The 15,987-nt window shown below is 36.9% G+C and overlaps 1 protein-coding gene and 1 pseudogene across 1 annotated transcript; one reads left to right on the top strand and one right to left on the bottom strand.

Annotated features, from left to right (window-relative positions):
- The first annotated feature begins 1,786 nt into the window (after positions 1-1,786).
- Positions 1,787-5,851, top strand: LOC110721387 (annotated as a pseudogene).
- Positions 5,852-6,193: 342 nt separating this feature from the next.
- Positions 6,194-7,855, bottom strand: LOC110721357 (SKP1-like protein 1A). The gene is made up of 2 exons (XM_021900493.1): positions 7,263-7,855; positions 6,194-6,533 (listed from the first exon to the last, which is right to left on the bottom strand). Exons 1-2 carry the CDS (start codon positions 7,563-7,565, stop codon positions 6,360-6,362), a joined length of 477 nt encoding a protein of 158 aa, XP_021756185.1. The 5' UTR covers positions 7,566-7,855; the 3' UTR covers positions 6,194-6,359.
- Positions 7,856-15,987: the final 8,132 nt, after the last annotated feature.

Genomic DNA, 15,987 nt, shown 5'->3' on the forward strand with positions numbered 1-15,987 from the left:
AATTATTGAAATTAATTTTAAACGCTATTCATGAAAATAAGCTTTTAAATTTAAATATTTTAATTATAATTATTTAAATGCATTTTTCATGGTAATTACAATCATAGAAAATTGGAAACTAAACTAACTTTATAATCATTAATAATAGTTTTTTTTAAATATTCACAACAATAAAAATTAAATTAGAAATTACCTTGAGATGAAGGTTGAGATGTTGGTTATGATGTTGGTTGCGATGGAGGTGGCATAGTTGGTGGGAGAAATGTTGTGGTGGAGACGTTTGAATATTTTGCCCATCTCTTAAACCATAATCTTCATATTCATTTACAAATTGGTTTAAATTTTCCGTATTAATTTCATACGAAAAATTTGCACCACCACTCCTTTGGCCACCACTTCGACCACCACTTTGGCTCCTTCCCATTTCTCCTCTTGAGCCTAATTTGTATTTATTTATTTTTATTTATTTATTTAGAATCTTAATAATACTAATAATAATATTGAGGAGATTTTTTTTCTTAACAAAAATAAAACTCTATTTAACACTAAATAACACTTGAGAATTTGAGAGCAATTAAGAATTTTTGAGTAAGAGAGAAAGAAAGCTTGAGTTGTGTGGAAATTTGAGTGAAATTGAATTGATATTTATAGGAAAAATTGAGGGGATGATCATATAATACAAAAAACTAGCCACTATACTAAAAAAACTAGTTGTTAGTAACAATTAAAAGTAGCTGTTAACTTTGTTCATCAAATTCATAAAAAAAAAGTAGCCGTTAGTTTTGAAAAAATATTTGGAATATGGTTGTTAGGCTAGGCGGGTTGGGTGGGCCGTGTGGGTTTGGTTGGGTTGGGCGGGTGGGCCCTGCGGGTTAGGTGGGTTGTGCGTGCGGGTGGGTTGAGTCGTGGGCCGTGCGAGTTGGGCGTGCAAGGTGGGCTGGGATGTGCGAGGTTGGTCGGGTTAGGTGAGTTCACGGGCTAGGTGTGTCGAATTAAATGGGTCAAAACGGGTTGTGCGAGTTGGGTCGAATCAAACGGGTTAAAACGAGCTGGGTTCAAATGAGTTGTGTCAAAAATTTTGGACCCACGACATAACTCGGGTTAAATCTGGGCTGTGCCGGGTTGGTACCGGGTTGAAACCGGGTCGGACCCACGTGACCCACCAGCCGTGTAGGTTAGGGTGGGCTGAGTCCAACCCGGCCCACTGGCCACCTCTAGCAACAGACATACCATGTACACACACCCTTCAAATCATAAATAGTATCTCCCTTCCTACAGCAATACTAATTTCAAACAAGGACTCCATCCACTTAGCATGTTGCTTTTGTCTGTTACTTTTATATATGTACGCATACTTACGATTTTCTTATACATAATTCCTTCTATAAATAAATATAGCAGATATATACAATAAAAATTACTATATCATAAAATTTTACCTTATCCTCCCACCAGTCCACCAACACTACCCGTGTTTTCACCATGTATCTATAGCATGAAGGAAAGTATAATGTCACAATCTAAGTTTATACTGAGAGCACAAATTTCTCTTACGTTATTCCTTGTATAAATTATCATAGCAGAAATATACAATAAGATTTACTATATCTTCAAATTTTACCTTAATGAATTTCTTATCACCACCACAACCCATGTTCACCGTGTATATATGGCATGAAGGTAAGTATAATGTCACAATCTAGATTCATACTGAGAGCCAGGTTGTATTATACTGTTTACACGTTTGCCCTTCTTACATATGGTATATTACGTGCATTACCTTACTGCCACTAAACACTATAAATAAGCTGCTTTACCTGCATTAAAGGAGTGCAAATATAATCTACTAAAAAACATAGTCAATCATGAAAACCTCTTATTCCATCCTGTTTTACTACTTTGTTCTCTTCATTTTGTCACATAACGGAACCAGTGAGGCTAACTCAGCATTATCTAATGACAATGTTTATATCGTGTACATGGGAGCTAACAAGAATAGCTATGATACGCTTCTTAGCTCTTTGATAAGCAGGTGTGCAATCTGCTGTTAATTTTCTTCATTTAAGTGATTAATTTTTACTGTTAAATTGTTCTTTTTGTGTTGCAGGAATAAGAGTTCAATAATACATACCTACAAGCACGGGTTCTCACGATTTGCTGCACAATTATCAGAGTCAGAAGCACTTCAACTGTCCAAACAACCTGGAGTAGTGTCAGTGTTTCCAGATCCCCTGCTACAACTTCATACAACGCGTTCATGGGATTTCTTACATTACGGAACTCTCCCATGGACTGCCTCCCAATCAGACTCTACTGCTGTAGTGTCACCCACTAAAGGATCAGATACTATTATTGGTATTTTAGATACAGGTAAATTTTCAATAAAAAGACTGCATAATTTGTCAAACTTTACATGATAGAGTACATAATCCAATATCATTACTCTATAGGTATCTGGCCAGAATCTGAGAGCTTTAGTGACAAAGGCATGGGCCCAATACCACGGAGATGGAGAGGGAAATGTATGGAGGGAAAAAACTTCAATTCATCAAATTGTAACAAGTATGTTTAGTACTAAAATAAATATACCTGATTTGTCTCTTTTTCCGTAGCTTGTTTTATGAAATGACACATTTACCATGTATTTCTCTTTAATCTTTTCATAATCATTATATTTATTATTTATGCAGAAAATTAATCGGAGCAAGACACTACAGCAAATCGATAATGGACTCACCTAGAGATGATTTTGGCCATGGTACACATGTAGCATCAACTGCAGCAGGTGCTCCAGTAGCCAATGCTTCATATTATGGATTAGCTAATGGGACAGCAAGGGGAGGATCCCCTACATCACGCATAGCTATGTATCGTGTGTTCTCCAATGAGGAGGGATGCCTTGGATCTGCTATCTTGGCTGCATTTGATAATGCTATAGCAGATGGTGTTGATCTGCTGTCCTTATCCATTGGAACTGGATCTTCATTTGAAAATGATTTCACCACTGATGCTATATAGCTGTTGGTGCATTCCACGCAGTACAAAAAGGGATCACTGTGGTCTGCTCTGCAGGGAACGGCGGCCCCTCTCCTCAATCTGTTGTAAATGTAGCTCCTTGGATCATTACTGTTGCTGCTACTACCATTGATCGTGACTTTGAGTCTGATATCGTCTTAGGCAATAACATAAGAATTAAGGTAACACATTAACTAGTGACTTAAACTACATAAAATCAAGATGTATAAAATGCACCTGTCCTAGTATATGATTTTGTGAAACCAAGTGTTTGATTTCATATTTTTGATGGATGTCAATTTATTATTTCATCGTCATAAGATTGTACAAAAAATTCGTACCATAAGGTAAATCAAAGTTATACAGATTTCTGTCTACTTTGATTTTTCAGGGTGGATCCATTAACTTCTCAAAGCTTATAAAGTCTCCAGTATACCCACTAATATCTGGAGGATCTGCCAAGAATAAGTCTGCAAGTGAATATGAAGCAAGGTGAATTTCTGTTGTTGTTGTTGTTGTACCTTCCAACAATATTAGTCTATATTTCTTATTTAATAGTTGCTATTCATCGTATTTGTACTGATAGATTTTTATTTTCCAGGAATTGCTATCCAGACTCAATTGATGCAGAGAAGATCAGAGGAAAAATTGTCCTTTGTCAGCAAGCAGACAACAGTGATTATGGTATGTATTGGAAGCAAAAGAAAGTTAACAAAAGTGGTGCTGTAGGGTTGATAATTGTCAGTGATCTAATGCGATAATTTGCAATTAAAACGGGTGACTTCCCAATGACTGTGATCACTTCAAAGGATAGCAACCAAATTCTTGCATACATAAATGCGACTAAGTAAGACAACTAATTAACTCTCTTCCCTAACTCAAATATGCTAGAGTGATCATGTTCAGTACTGTTTATTACATTACATGCTAATTTGATGATATTTTTGTTCAAGAAATCCAGTTGCAACAATCTTACCGACAAAAACTGTCCAAAGATTTAAGCCAGCACCAACAGTTGCCTTTTTCTCATCCAGAGGTCCTTCATCAACCACATTAAACATTCTCAAGGTAAGGTCCCTTTTGCTGTTTCTGCTTAAATAGCATGCTAACAGATTAGTAATATATATTCACCTTTTCTTTTGGCAGCCCGATATTGCAGCACCAGGAGTAAATATCCTTGCAGCGTGGAAAGCTAATGACACATTAGATGAAACCACACCTGAGGGAAGAGAACCTTCTTTATTCAATGTGATTTCTGGAACCTCTATGGCTTGTCCGCATGTTATAGGCATTGCAGCCAACATCAAATCTCAGAATCCTGCCTGGACTCCTGCTGCTATAAGATATGCTATCATGACAACTGGTAAGTGTGTTGGGTTATTCTCCCCAAATCACAATTAATTACGTAATATAATTATTGTAGTAATAGTATTAATGTGGTAAGAAAGAAAAGGAAAATGAAAAAAAAAGGTGAATGCATGTTTGACGTTGGGGTTAGAATTTGTAGACTTTATGTCTAAGTTGTAAGAAGTCTTCTATGAGTAGGAAGATTTGAAGATGTAATTGTCAGCCTTTGTCTATGTAGAGTAGGCAATAGGTATTGACTTTTGGAGGCTTGCAATTATGGCATGTGCTAGAAAGCTTATGTAAGAAGCTTTGCACATATATGTGTATATATATGTGGTGTGCCGTGTGTGTTGAAGTGTGTGCGTGGTAGGATACACAACCATATAAAGAGGCTAGCAAAATGTAGTTTTGCTAGCAAGAAGAAGTGTGAGTGTGGGTGAGAAGCCACACCACCGTGGAAGTGAGGCTAGCTAGAAGAAGGGTGTGTGTGAGACGGCACACATTGTGAGAAAGTGGAGCTAGCAAGATGTAGTAGCTAGCAATTGAGGGTAGAAACAGTGAGTGCATTTCAAAGTGAAAGAGAGCACAATAGCTGTAGTAGTGAGGGAGGAACAGACGAGAGGCAAACACAATATCAGTGTGAGGGATGACTGGTAAATGAAGTTCGTTGTTCTAAACAGTTTAGTCAATTGCTATTTGAGTTTACTTGAAAGCCTACTGGTTCTCCCTGCGAACTTCTTCCTCTTCTTCGGGTGTGAAATCATTCTTGATGTTGAAGTGCTTCTTTATCTGCTCGGGTGCATGTCTTTCCCTTGATCATATCAGCAACACAGTGACAAGTTAAATCCAGCAAACTCTTGATATCCATGTAATTGTCTAGGGAATAAAGTGGAAACTATATACTTAAAAAAGTGGTGATTTCATTGGCAGCAACTCAAACCAATAATATAAATAGGCCAATTACCACACAATCGTTTGATGAGGCAGCCACACCATACGATCTTAGAGCAGGGGAGGTGAACCCGATTGGAGGATTACATCCAGGATTAATTTATGACATCGAGCCAGCTGAATACTTGAATTTTTTGTGTTATTATGGATACAATATGTCAACCATAAAGCTTATCCATGATCTTCTTGTCCTGTATCTTCAAACACTGACATGATATCAAACATCAACTACCCATCGATAGCTATATCCATGATTGACACAATAGGTCCTATTACAGTGAATAGGACTGTCACTACTGTTGATACTGATGATGATCCAGTCTATACTGTAACAGTTAAAACACCTACAGAACTTGAGGTAGATGTGAGTCCTACTGAACTAAGATTTACAGCAGCTACCAAGAAGTTGGAATACATGGTTACATTTTCCACTTCTGATTCTTCTGTTAAGGGAGATTTGTTCGGGGCAATCACATGGAGAAGCAACAAATTCATAGTGAGAAGTCCATTTGTTGTAAGCCGGAGTGGAAGAAGGTAATAAAATAAACGATCTATACTCTCAGTCTCAGCCTACTATGACTGTCGAAGTAGGATACAAGTCTAGATCGAGCACAAAGCCACAAAGGTACAGTCATAGTATGTTGAAAGCCAAATAGCTCAGACTTATTTCTGAATGACATGCAGAGTACAGGCTTATAGCCCTCACTTTCAAGTGCTTTAACAAGCATAACAACCAGCCTACTCATAATCCAACTTAACTCTCCTCCTCCCAAGCACCTCCCCTAATGCAGCTCAAAAGATAAATCGATCCCAAATCAGCTACCAACTCAACTACCAACTTAATTAGAAATAGAATAAATTGCACACAAAATCATGATAAACTTCAAATGATTGAAACTAAATACGATAAACTGATAAAGCAGTGAACATAGTTTGTGCTACAGCACTACAACAACACTACAGCACTAAGTAAACAGATGCATCAGGGAAATTAAACTATTCAGAAACACAGTTTGGGACTGGTAAATGACCATTGCTATTTGAGTTTACTCGAAAGCCCACTGGTTCTCCTTGCGAACTTTTTCCTCATCTTCGGGTGTGTAATCGTTCTTAATGTTGAATTTCATCCTTATCTCCTCAGGTGTCATTTCCTTGATCATGTCAGCAGGACGGTGACTAGTTAAATCCAGCAAACTCTTGATTTCCATGTAATTAGCAGCCTGCATTCACCACGTACACATAATTAATCTATAAATCGATCATGAAAATGTATATCAATCGATCACGTATATGTATATATGTTAACTAACACATTACATTATTCACAAACAACTCAGACATCTCTAAGCACAAAATTTGGACTCAATATTATATGTCGATCATCATAAAAATTAATCTAATATTATAACATCAAAAATTATAATTCAATACATCATAAAATCATATTTCCACATATATTTGATTCTACGATCGCTAACAAGATAAACTCTAATAATGTTACTTAAAACACCTAATCTTACTTAAATTTCAGATTTAATCATAAAATTTAGCCGAATATTTCTTATAACTTGAAAACTAATTTAAGGCCAAAAATTAATAAAAAACCAAATAAACAAAAAAATTACAACGAAGCAAGGAATTATTAATATACTTCAGAACTCTAGTCACAAAATAATTAAACCCAAGTTAACACTAAACTAAACGCTTAAACAATTAGAATAATTAATCATAATATTAGACTAAACAATCATACTTCAGAACCCCAAATCTTGAACAATTAAAACGCACATAAACCCTAAACCCTTGCAAATAAAATAATTAATCATGAAATTAGCTCTAAACAAAATCAAACGAATGAAAGAAAAAGAAATTGAAATAATAAACGAAAATGACGTGAATAACAAATAAACCAAAATCAAGAAAATAGATCAAAGTAAATAAATACTCACAAGAACGAGATCAAAGAGGATGTTCTCGTCAACTTTGAGAAAGTCAGCATCCCATTGCTTGAGATCATCATTATTCGGTGTTTCGGACTCAGCCTTATTCTCTTCCTCAACATGTTTGTTGCAGTACTGGATGATCTTTAACAGAATTGTTGAGCTCACATTATGCAGCGGAATTGGATCGTTGCTTTCGCCGATGTCTTCGATCAAGTTCTTGATGGTTTGAGACAGCATTGCTGCGTTTCCGCCGATCTCGAAAAGCTTATTATCGGCACTCTTGAGGATTATCTTCCTGGACGAAGCCATTGCAATTGAAGAAGGAGGTGTTTGGAAAGTTGAGAAACTTGGAGAAAAAGGAAGAAGAATTGTGTGTTTGAGTATCTGAGTATGAGAGAATATGATGAGACTGAGAAAGACTAGAGCAGTATTTATAGAAACTTTGGAAGAATTGCTGCACAAGCAACCTTTCTATTTCTTTTTTTTCTTTTTCTTATAAACCCATGTACTTCCACATGTTTACAAGAGTGGTAAATCTTGTAATAATTCCTTGATTTCTATTAATTAATTATAATTGTTTAAATGTAACTGAACTTATTGGTTACGTAGTATCGAATTGGGATAACCATTTATTAACTATTTACACGCATAAAATTTTATGACAACACATTTTCGGTTGGGCTTATCTTCTCTGGATTATCATAACTCAAGTGAAATATCTCGTGAATTAAAACTTAATTGAGTGATTTTGGTAATAAATGTTAAAAACGTAAACTAATTCCTTTATGTGTTGATTTACAAAATATTCTCCATTGTACTAACCACGTAGGATTGGTAAAAGTTTCTATTTTTGAAATTATCCGAGCTTAAAACCTGCTACTAACAATAGTGGTCTTTTGATAACTTAGGAAAATGGATAAGTGCATTAAAATGAGTTCAAATAAATTTTGATGGGGATAAGTAAGTTAAGATAAGTGCAATAAAATATCAGATGATGAATAAAATGCACTACTAAAATTCTAAGAAAAATAAAATCTGAAAAACGTAGACTCGTAGATGAATTAATCTTCTATTACGTAGTATAATATTTATATAACTGATGGTCGATAATGAAACATTAATCTTCTACATACAAACTAATTGAGACTTAGCCAGAACCATATAGAGTAACTTAATCTTTTAAAAATACAACATAATCAAACAAAACTTGATACCTTTTGAATATCAAAAAATTTATGGGCAGATTAGTCTTCTCTTATTTTGAATACGCCTCGCTAAATTATGAGCTGACAAAAATTATGAATATTAAATTTAATTTTGAATTCATTTTATTCTATGTTATATTAGGTCCAAAATTTATTTGACAGTATATTAGGTCCAATTTAAAGTCTTATATTAATTAATTTACGCGGTTTTCTTTAGAAAATGTAAGAGTACTTGTTTATACGCATATTATTAAAACCATCTATCCTCGTCCAAAACTAATTTGTTATATAGATCCATCTGTACCCAACACCACCAAATTAAAAAGTACACAAATTAATGAGATTTTAACACCTTATCAAGTTGTGCATAATCTAATTTTATTCCCTTTCAACATAACCATAAATAAAATAAACTCTAGACAAATCAAAATTTATTACCATGCCAAAATGATCTACTGAGTAGATAACATTGATTCCAAAACTTTAAAAATCACATAAAAATCAAATTCGCACAACATTATACTCAAAAGAAAAAGGAAAAATTGCTTTAAATAATACGACCTTTATCCGGTCCGCTAAAAACAAGTCCACCTTTTGTTTATTTCGGAATAATACAACCTTTAGTGATACTCCACTTTAAACAGGTTTCAGAAATTTGTAACCGGTTACAGCAGGTTAACTGCTGTCGTGTCTTCGTCTTCCCCTAATCTTCTTTTATTTATCCCTCTGTATTTGTTCTTCGCATTTTTCTCCATGAAAACGTGCTCTCCCAAAGTAAAATCAAAATTGCAATTAAATGGTTGGGAAGAGGCAATCATACAATGGTTCTTGTTCAAGCTTTGCGAGGGAGGAAAACCAAAAAGTTCGCTGCAGTTGTGGCAATTATGCGGTGGTGAGATCTGTAAAAAAAGGGTCCTAACAGTGGGATGAAGTTTTACGGCTGTCCCTTATGGCCGGTTTGTAATCAATTACAATTTGCTTTCAATTTTTTCGATGTTGATTAATTTGAGTTTGACAGGTTTCTAATTGAAAATTTTATCACTGTAGGACACTCAATGTGAAATGTTTAGGTGGGTTAATTAGAGCAACCCCATGGAAGATCTTCAATATCATGTTTTGGAGAAGGAAACAAGAATTTGCGAGTTAGAGTATGAGCAACAATGCAGAGATGATAAAATCAAGAGGTTACAGTTGAAGAAGGAAAACTTAGAAGAGGATGTTCAAGAGATGAAGAACGAAGTGTATGCGATGCGGGTAAGGATGATGAAGTGTTCCAGGAATGAGAAGAATTTATCCATGGCTTTGGTTTTTTCTTGGATTTTGTTTGCTATAGTGTTGTTTTATCTCAAATTGTAGGTGGAGTTGTAATTTAAGAATTCCTTTAAGATTTAGTAACTTGATTTTTTCATCTTTTGCAGTGTATTTGTAGTTGTTATGTTATGCAGTTGCAATAATAAGATGCAATCAGAGCTGATTTCTTAACAGAAGCCTTGTCTATATAAATGTGAAAGCTGATAATAATACAACACTAATTGCTTAGTGCTAATCATAGTGTCTGCAAAATTACATGACATAAGCATATGAGTTGTCATAAAGCAAGATTGTTCAAAATACTTAGCTTACACATGCTACATTGTTCAAAAGACAAAGCAATATTCACTAAATTATTGTTCAAAATACTTGGTGCTAATCATAGTGTCACAAAATTACAGAATCTGAACCCAAGGTGTCATGGATGTTGTTGATGCACTGTAGAGGTTTGGCTTGACTGTGTGGATATGTGTGGCTCTTGATTCCTTGCTCTGTTCCTTGTTAAGGGGGCCTGAAACAGAATTTTAAAAAAGTAACTTAGCAGATAGCTTAAAAAAACAGATACCACAGAACTGAAGCAAATGAACCTACTTGTAGTACTAGGGTACCATCAGCACTGAAGAGCACACCGACCTCTACTCTGCCTCTCCCACTTCCTCCTTTGGTTCCCCTAACAGCACCACCTCTAGCACCCCTACCACTGTAAATTACCCTTCCACCCCTGCCTAATTGACTTGGTTGTGCAATGGTGGAATGGTGTTAAACACTTGCAGAAGAAGCTGATGCATAGGTGGGGTCAACTACCTACTGCAGACCCTTCTTTCCTAAGTTTGCCTCTTCCCCTCTTTGCTGCTGGCTCTAAGTGAACAAAGTTGTCTTTGTTGGGACATCTTTTATTGTGGCCTCTAACCTTGTAGAGACTACATGTCATTTCAAGTCCTAGTCTTGACAAAGAGCCTGGCTTCTTTGGGTTCTCATAAGGATCTTTGATCCTATTTTTTCTAGGTCTGCCAGGACCTATTTTGATGGCAAGGGGGTCTAAGCTGCAGGGTACCTTAGGCTAATGCCTCTCTCCTTCACATGGAGGGATAAACCCACCATAAACCCTGAGGTATACATCCTTTTTATAACAATCATCCACAAAAGATTCAGCATCCTTGTTCTTAAAGAAGATACATGCTATGGCATGACAACATGGGACCCCTAACATGTCCCATTTCCTACATGTGCACTTTTTGGCCTCTAAATCTACCTTGAGTTGATCAAGGAAATGCTTCACATTGAACACTATATCTGTAGAAGGTAAAACATCACACTACTAGAAATAGGCCGTTTTCCAACGGAATTGTTCCGACGGACCTAAAATTCCGTCGAAAATTTCAAAATTTCCGACGAATTTGGATCCGTCAGAATATTCCTTCGGAAAAATGTCGTTTCCGATGGAAATTCCCTCGAAAATATTCCGACGAAAATTAATTCTGTCAAAATTAAAAGCTTCCAACGGAATATTTCCTCGGAAATATTTCGACGGAATTGAGTTTCGTCGGAACATGTTCAGCATAGAATTTTGAAATTTCCTCTTCTTTATCTCTTTCCTCTTCTCTTTTCCCAGAGCCCCTTCTTTCCTCTTTTTCTCTTTCCTCCTCCTCTTGTTTTTCTTTTTCCTCCTCCTCTACCCGTATTCTTTCCTTCTCTTTCCTCCTCCTCCTCTTCTTTTTCTCTTTCCTCCTCTTCTCGTATTCTTTCCTTCTCTTTCCTCCTCTTCTTCATTTTCTCTTTCCTCCTCCTCTTCTCTTCCTCTTCCTTCCTTCATTTTTGTTCACACTCTACGCATGAAACACCAAAGAACTAAATAAGGTTTTTCATGTCAAATTCGACCATGAAAACCCTAGCTCGAGAGTTTTCATGGTCGAATTTGACCTTTGAAACCCAAATTCAAGCCAATTTTGGGGTTTTGATGGAATTCAAGGTAAGTGAACGAATTACTTCGTTTTTTTTTTTTACATTTTTGTTTCGAATTTCTGGGTTTTGTGTTGAAATTTCTGGTTTTTGCAAGATCTATTTCTGGATTTTTTTTATTTCGAATTATTTCTGGGTTTTTTTGTTTCGAATTATTACTGGGTTGGGGTGGTCGTGGTGGGTTAGGATGGTCGTGGTGGGTTAGGGGTTACGGTGGTGAAGTGGGGTTATGGTGGTGGGGTTAAGGGTGTGGGGTGGGGTTACGGTGGTACGATTCTGGTGGGTGGGGGTGGCGGTGGGGACAGGGGTCGATCTGGGTGGGATAAGGGGTCTAGTCTGGGTTGGGGCTGGTGGTGTTGTGGGTCAGAAAAGGAGGTTTTGGTGGGTTGGTATGCGGGTTAGCGCGGGTTAGGGTGGGTCTGGGTTAGGTGGGTTTAGGGTAAGGGTGGTGGTGGTTGGTGTTCTGAGGTGGTGACACGCCATGTCGGTGATGGCAGGGCGTGTTTTTTTATTTTTTTTTGCAGCATATTCCGACGAAAATTCCGTCGGAATATTCCAGCGGATTTGTATTTCGTCGGAATATTCCGACGGACTTTCCGGTGGCCGGAATACCAACTCTGACGAAAAAATTCCGTCGGAAATCCGTCGGAAAACACTGTTTCGACGGAATTTCCGTCGAAAAAGGTCGTTTTTCCTACAAAAGTGTTTACGACCACCGGTTCCGACGGAAATTCCGTCGAAATAGTGTTTTCCGAAGGATTTAAGGGTTTTTCCGATGAAAATTTTTCGTCGGAATTGGCGTGTTTTCTAGTAGTGTCACATAATGCAACCTTAAATTTTTTCCTTTTCTAATATGGCATGGATTCTAGGACAATGAATAGAGGTTGACTTCTGCATTTCTTGTCTTTTAGTCACTAACCTCTGCATCTAAGCCACTCTAATGTCCTCTAACATATATATCAAATGTTTGGTTCTGGCATTAATAATGTATGATCAGTTGAATGTTTCAGCCATGTTAGATGTTATTGCATCTCTCTTAATCTCATAATTCAAGTAAGCTCTACAAAAAAGTCTTGGGTTATATGAAGTGAAAGCTATGGCTGCATCTAGATTTAACTCTCTCAACTCCTCTAAACACTCATTATAATCTGCCAAGTTTTAGGATTTAGCAATTTTCCAGAATTGTAGTTTCATTTCATCTCCTCTAAAGGATTTATGCCACAATGAAAAAATGTGTCTAGCATAGTGACGATGCTCAGGTTTTGGTAGGACAGCAGCAACAACATGTATAATAGCCTTGTAATACCAAAAAAAAAAATGCATACTTAAACACACCAATCAATACTACTGAACCAGTGCATACATGTCACCAAAATGAACCAATAACTTCTTAAAAACATATAGATCATCAAACAAAACAAACATTAACTAGTAGCAGCCAAATCAAGTATGGTTTAGTGTTTACCTGGTGCTCATCTTATATAATAGCAATCCCAGTGCCATCACCTAGCTCCAAATCAGTTTGCAATTGGGTGATAAACCATGTCCAAGATGAGTTGTTTTCACCTTCAACTGTTGCCCATGCTATTGGGTACATCTATTCATTAGGGTCCCTGCCAACTGCACTCAGAATTTACCCACCAAGGAAGGTCTTTAAGAAAGCTGCATCCACACAGATGACTTTTCTGCAGCCTTCCTTCCAACCTTGCTTTACTCCTTCAAAACACGTGTAGAGTCTCTGGAAAATAGGTGGATTTGTCTGCTTGGAAGTATCCACCACCAACTCAATACTTGTTCCAGGGCTTGAATCCTTCACAACTTGGATATACCTCTCAACTTTCATATAGTGTTCCCTCATGGAGCCATGAAGCATTCTATGTGCATGGTATTTTACTTTGTATGCAAAGTCCTTAGTGACAATAACCTTATAAGCTCTCCTAATTGCTTCAACTATTTCCTTAGTTGGCCAGTGAGGCCTAGCTTTAAAAACCTCCAACATTTCTCTATCAACCCAAGTTGATTTCAACTGTTTGTTCTTTTTCATATTCCTCTGACATGTGTGACTTCCATCCACCCTCTTCACCAAGAATGTAGCATTCCTGGAATGCCAAGCACCATACAAAAAAAAGGACACCCTTTTACACATCTTACTCCTACATGCTGCTGCCTGTTCTTGTTACTCATAACAAAGCTCAAATCCCTGCCCTGCATAATTGCATACCTAGCAACAGCCTGTTTAAACTCACTACTATTTGCAAATCTCTAACCTACTAACCAAGTGAATGTAGAAAAATCAGTCCCACCACTCACAAGCATACTTCTCCTTCCCTTCTTGCTCCAGCATTTTCATCATCACTATTCTCAGGTGTGTGAATCTCATCTTCACTGTTTTCATACTCAATAAAATAACCACCAGCACCAGGTGTGTCAGCAAGAGCAGATGTTTCAGCATCACCAGATGTTTCAGCAGCACTAGTTGTTTCAGCAGCTCTTTGTTGGCTACCCTGTACTGTTTTTGGACCTCCAAATCTCCCTTCACATACCTCTCTTTGAAGTTGGCTTGCTATTTCAAGGATCTTGTTGTTGCAAATTTGTACTCTCTGTTTAGCTTGTTCAACCTCCTCATCACTGTATTCCGACTCACCAGTGACCAAATCAACCCTATCAAGACCTTCATCAACCTCAAAGTCATCATCTTCTACCTCCAGCTCAGCATCAATCCCTTCCTCATCCTCCTCCTCATCAGGCACAAACTTAGGATCTAATTGATCCTCATCATGAGTACTAAAACCAAAAAGTTCCTTAAGGGTCAGTGGACTTTCTGGCCTGTTTTCTTCCCACTCATACTCAGTGTTCTCACCACACACATGAGAAGGATTTACTGGTTCTTGGTTGAGGGTTTGTTGTGAAGTTTTTAAGTTGGCAATAGGGTTTGATGGTTGGGTCAAAGTGTTGTTATCAGCATGTTCTGAAGAAGATGCTTTTGAGCCAACTTTTTTGGTTAAAGTAGGACCAGCCAAAGAAAAAGATGCTTTATATTGGATTCCATGTGTTTTCTGGGGCTTCTTCTAGGTGGGCCCAACTTTAGTGACTCTGGACCCTTTTTTGGAGTTAATTTTTTAGGTTTAGTTCGTTTAGGAGGTTGGATATTTTCTGAAATAGGTGGGGTAATGTGTTATGAGCTTGATTGGCTAATAGAATGAGTTAGATTTTCTGCTGACAATTGTGGCTCTTCAACACTATGCAACACATACACATCAATACTCCTATGCTTCATCACTATCTCTCCCATTTCTAAGACTTCTGCATCCCCTGCTATCTTTCTCAACCCATCTGCTAAAGACTTCCCGGGAACTAAATAATATAGCGCATCAATGTTGATATAATCCCCACATTTCGTTCCCAATTCAAGTAACTCCCAATAACATAATTCATCTGGAGAAACCTGAAATGTCCTTCCTTTACCACCCATGTACACTAACTCTCCATTACCAACAATTTTAAAACTTCCCCCATGCCAATACCTCAAACTCCCCATTCTCAAATAACTTTTTTTTTCTCATTGTAACCTAAGATTCAGCACATTAACCAACAATATCATCACCCCCAGAATAGTAATAAATCGCATCAACAAAAACCCTAAATAAAACCTAAATTCAGCTATCCAATTACAGTTGAACTACAATAAAGCAAACACCTTGGACACAACCAAATAATGATACAACAAGCATAATCAAACACAAATTACTTTCACACATTTAATTCCCCTAAATATCAAACATATGCAATTGAAGCATTCCACAAAACCTAGAAAAAATGAAAACAAAACATCAACAATGGTGAGTTTGTACCTTAAATTAAGCAACTTCAGGCGAATTCTGACGCAATTAACCAACGTCAGGCAAATTTCAGGCGCAATAGCTTATGTTGTCTTCAATAATGGCAAAATATTAAGGAAGGTCGAAAGTTAGAGCATTCAGGTTTGGGTAGTTGGAGTCATTAATTGCCACCTGTGCAATTTGGGAGGAAATGTTGGTCAACCTAATTTTTTTACCTGCTGACTTATTAGTTTTAGTTTCCTAGTTTTTTTACCTGTTTAAAGCGGAGTACCACTAAACGTCGTATTATTTTGAAATAAACAAAAGGTGGACTTTAGCGGACCGGATAAATGTCGTATTATTTAAAGCAATTTTTCCAAAGAAAAAAGGTTACCTAGACTATGTTAATGGCAATGTCAAGTATACAAAACCCGAGAA

The sequence above is a fragment of the Chenopodium quinoa genome, unplaced genomic scaffold (assembly GCF_001683475.1).
Source record: "Chenopodium quinoa cultivar QQ74 unplaced genomic scaffold, ASM168347v1, whole genome shotgun sequence".
In the NCBI taxonomy this organism is placed as follows: domain Eukaryota; kingdom Viridiplantae; phylum Streptophyta; class Magnoliopsida; order Caryophyllales; family Amaranthaceae; genus Chenopodium; species Chenopodium quinoa.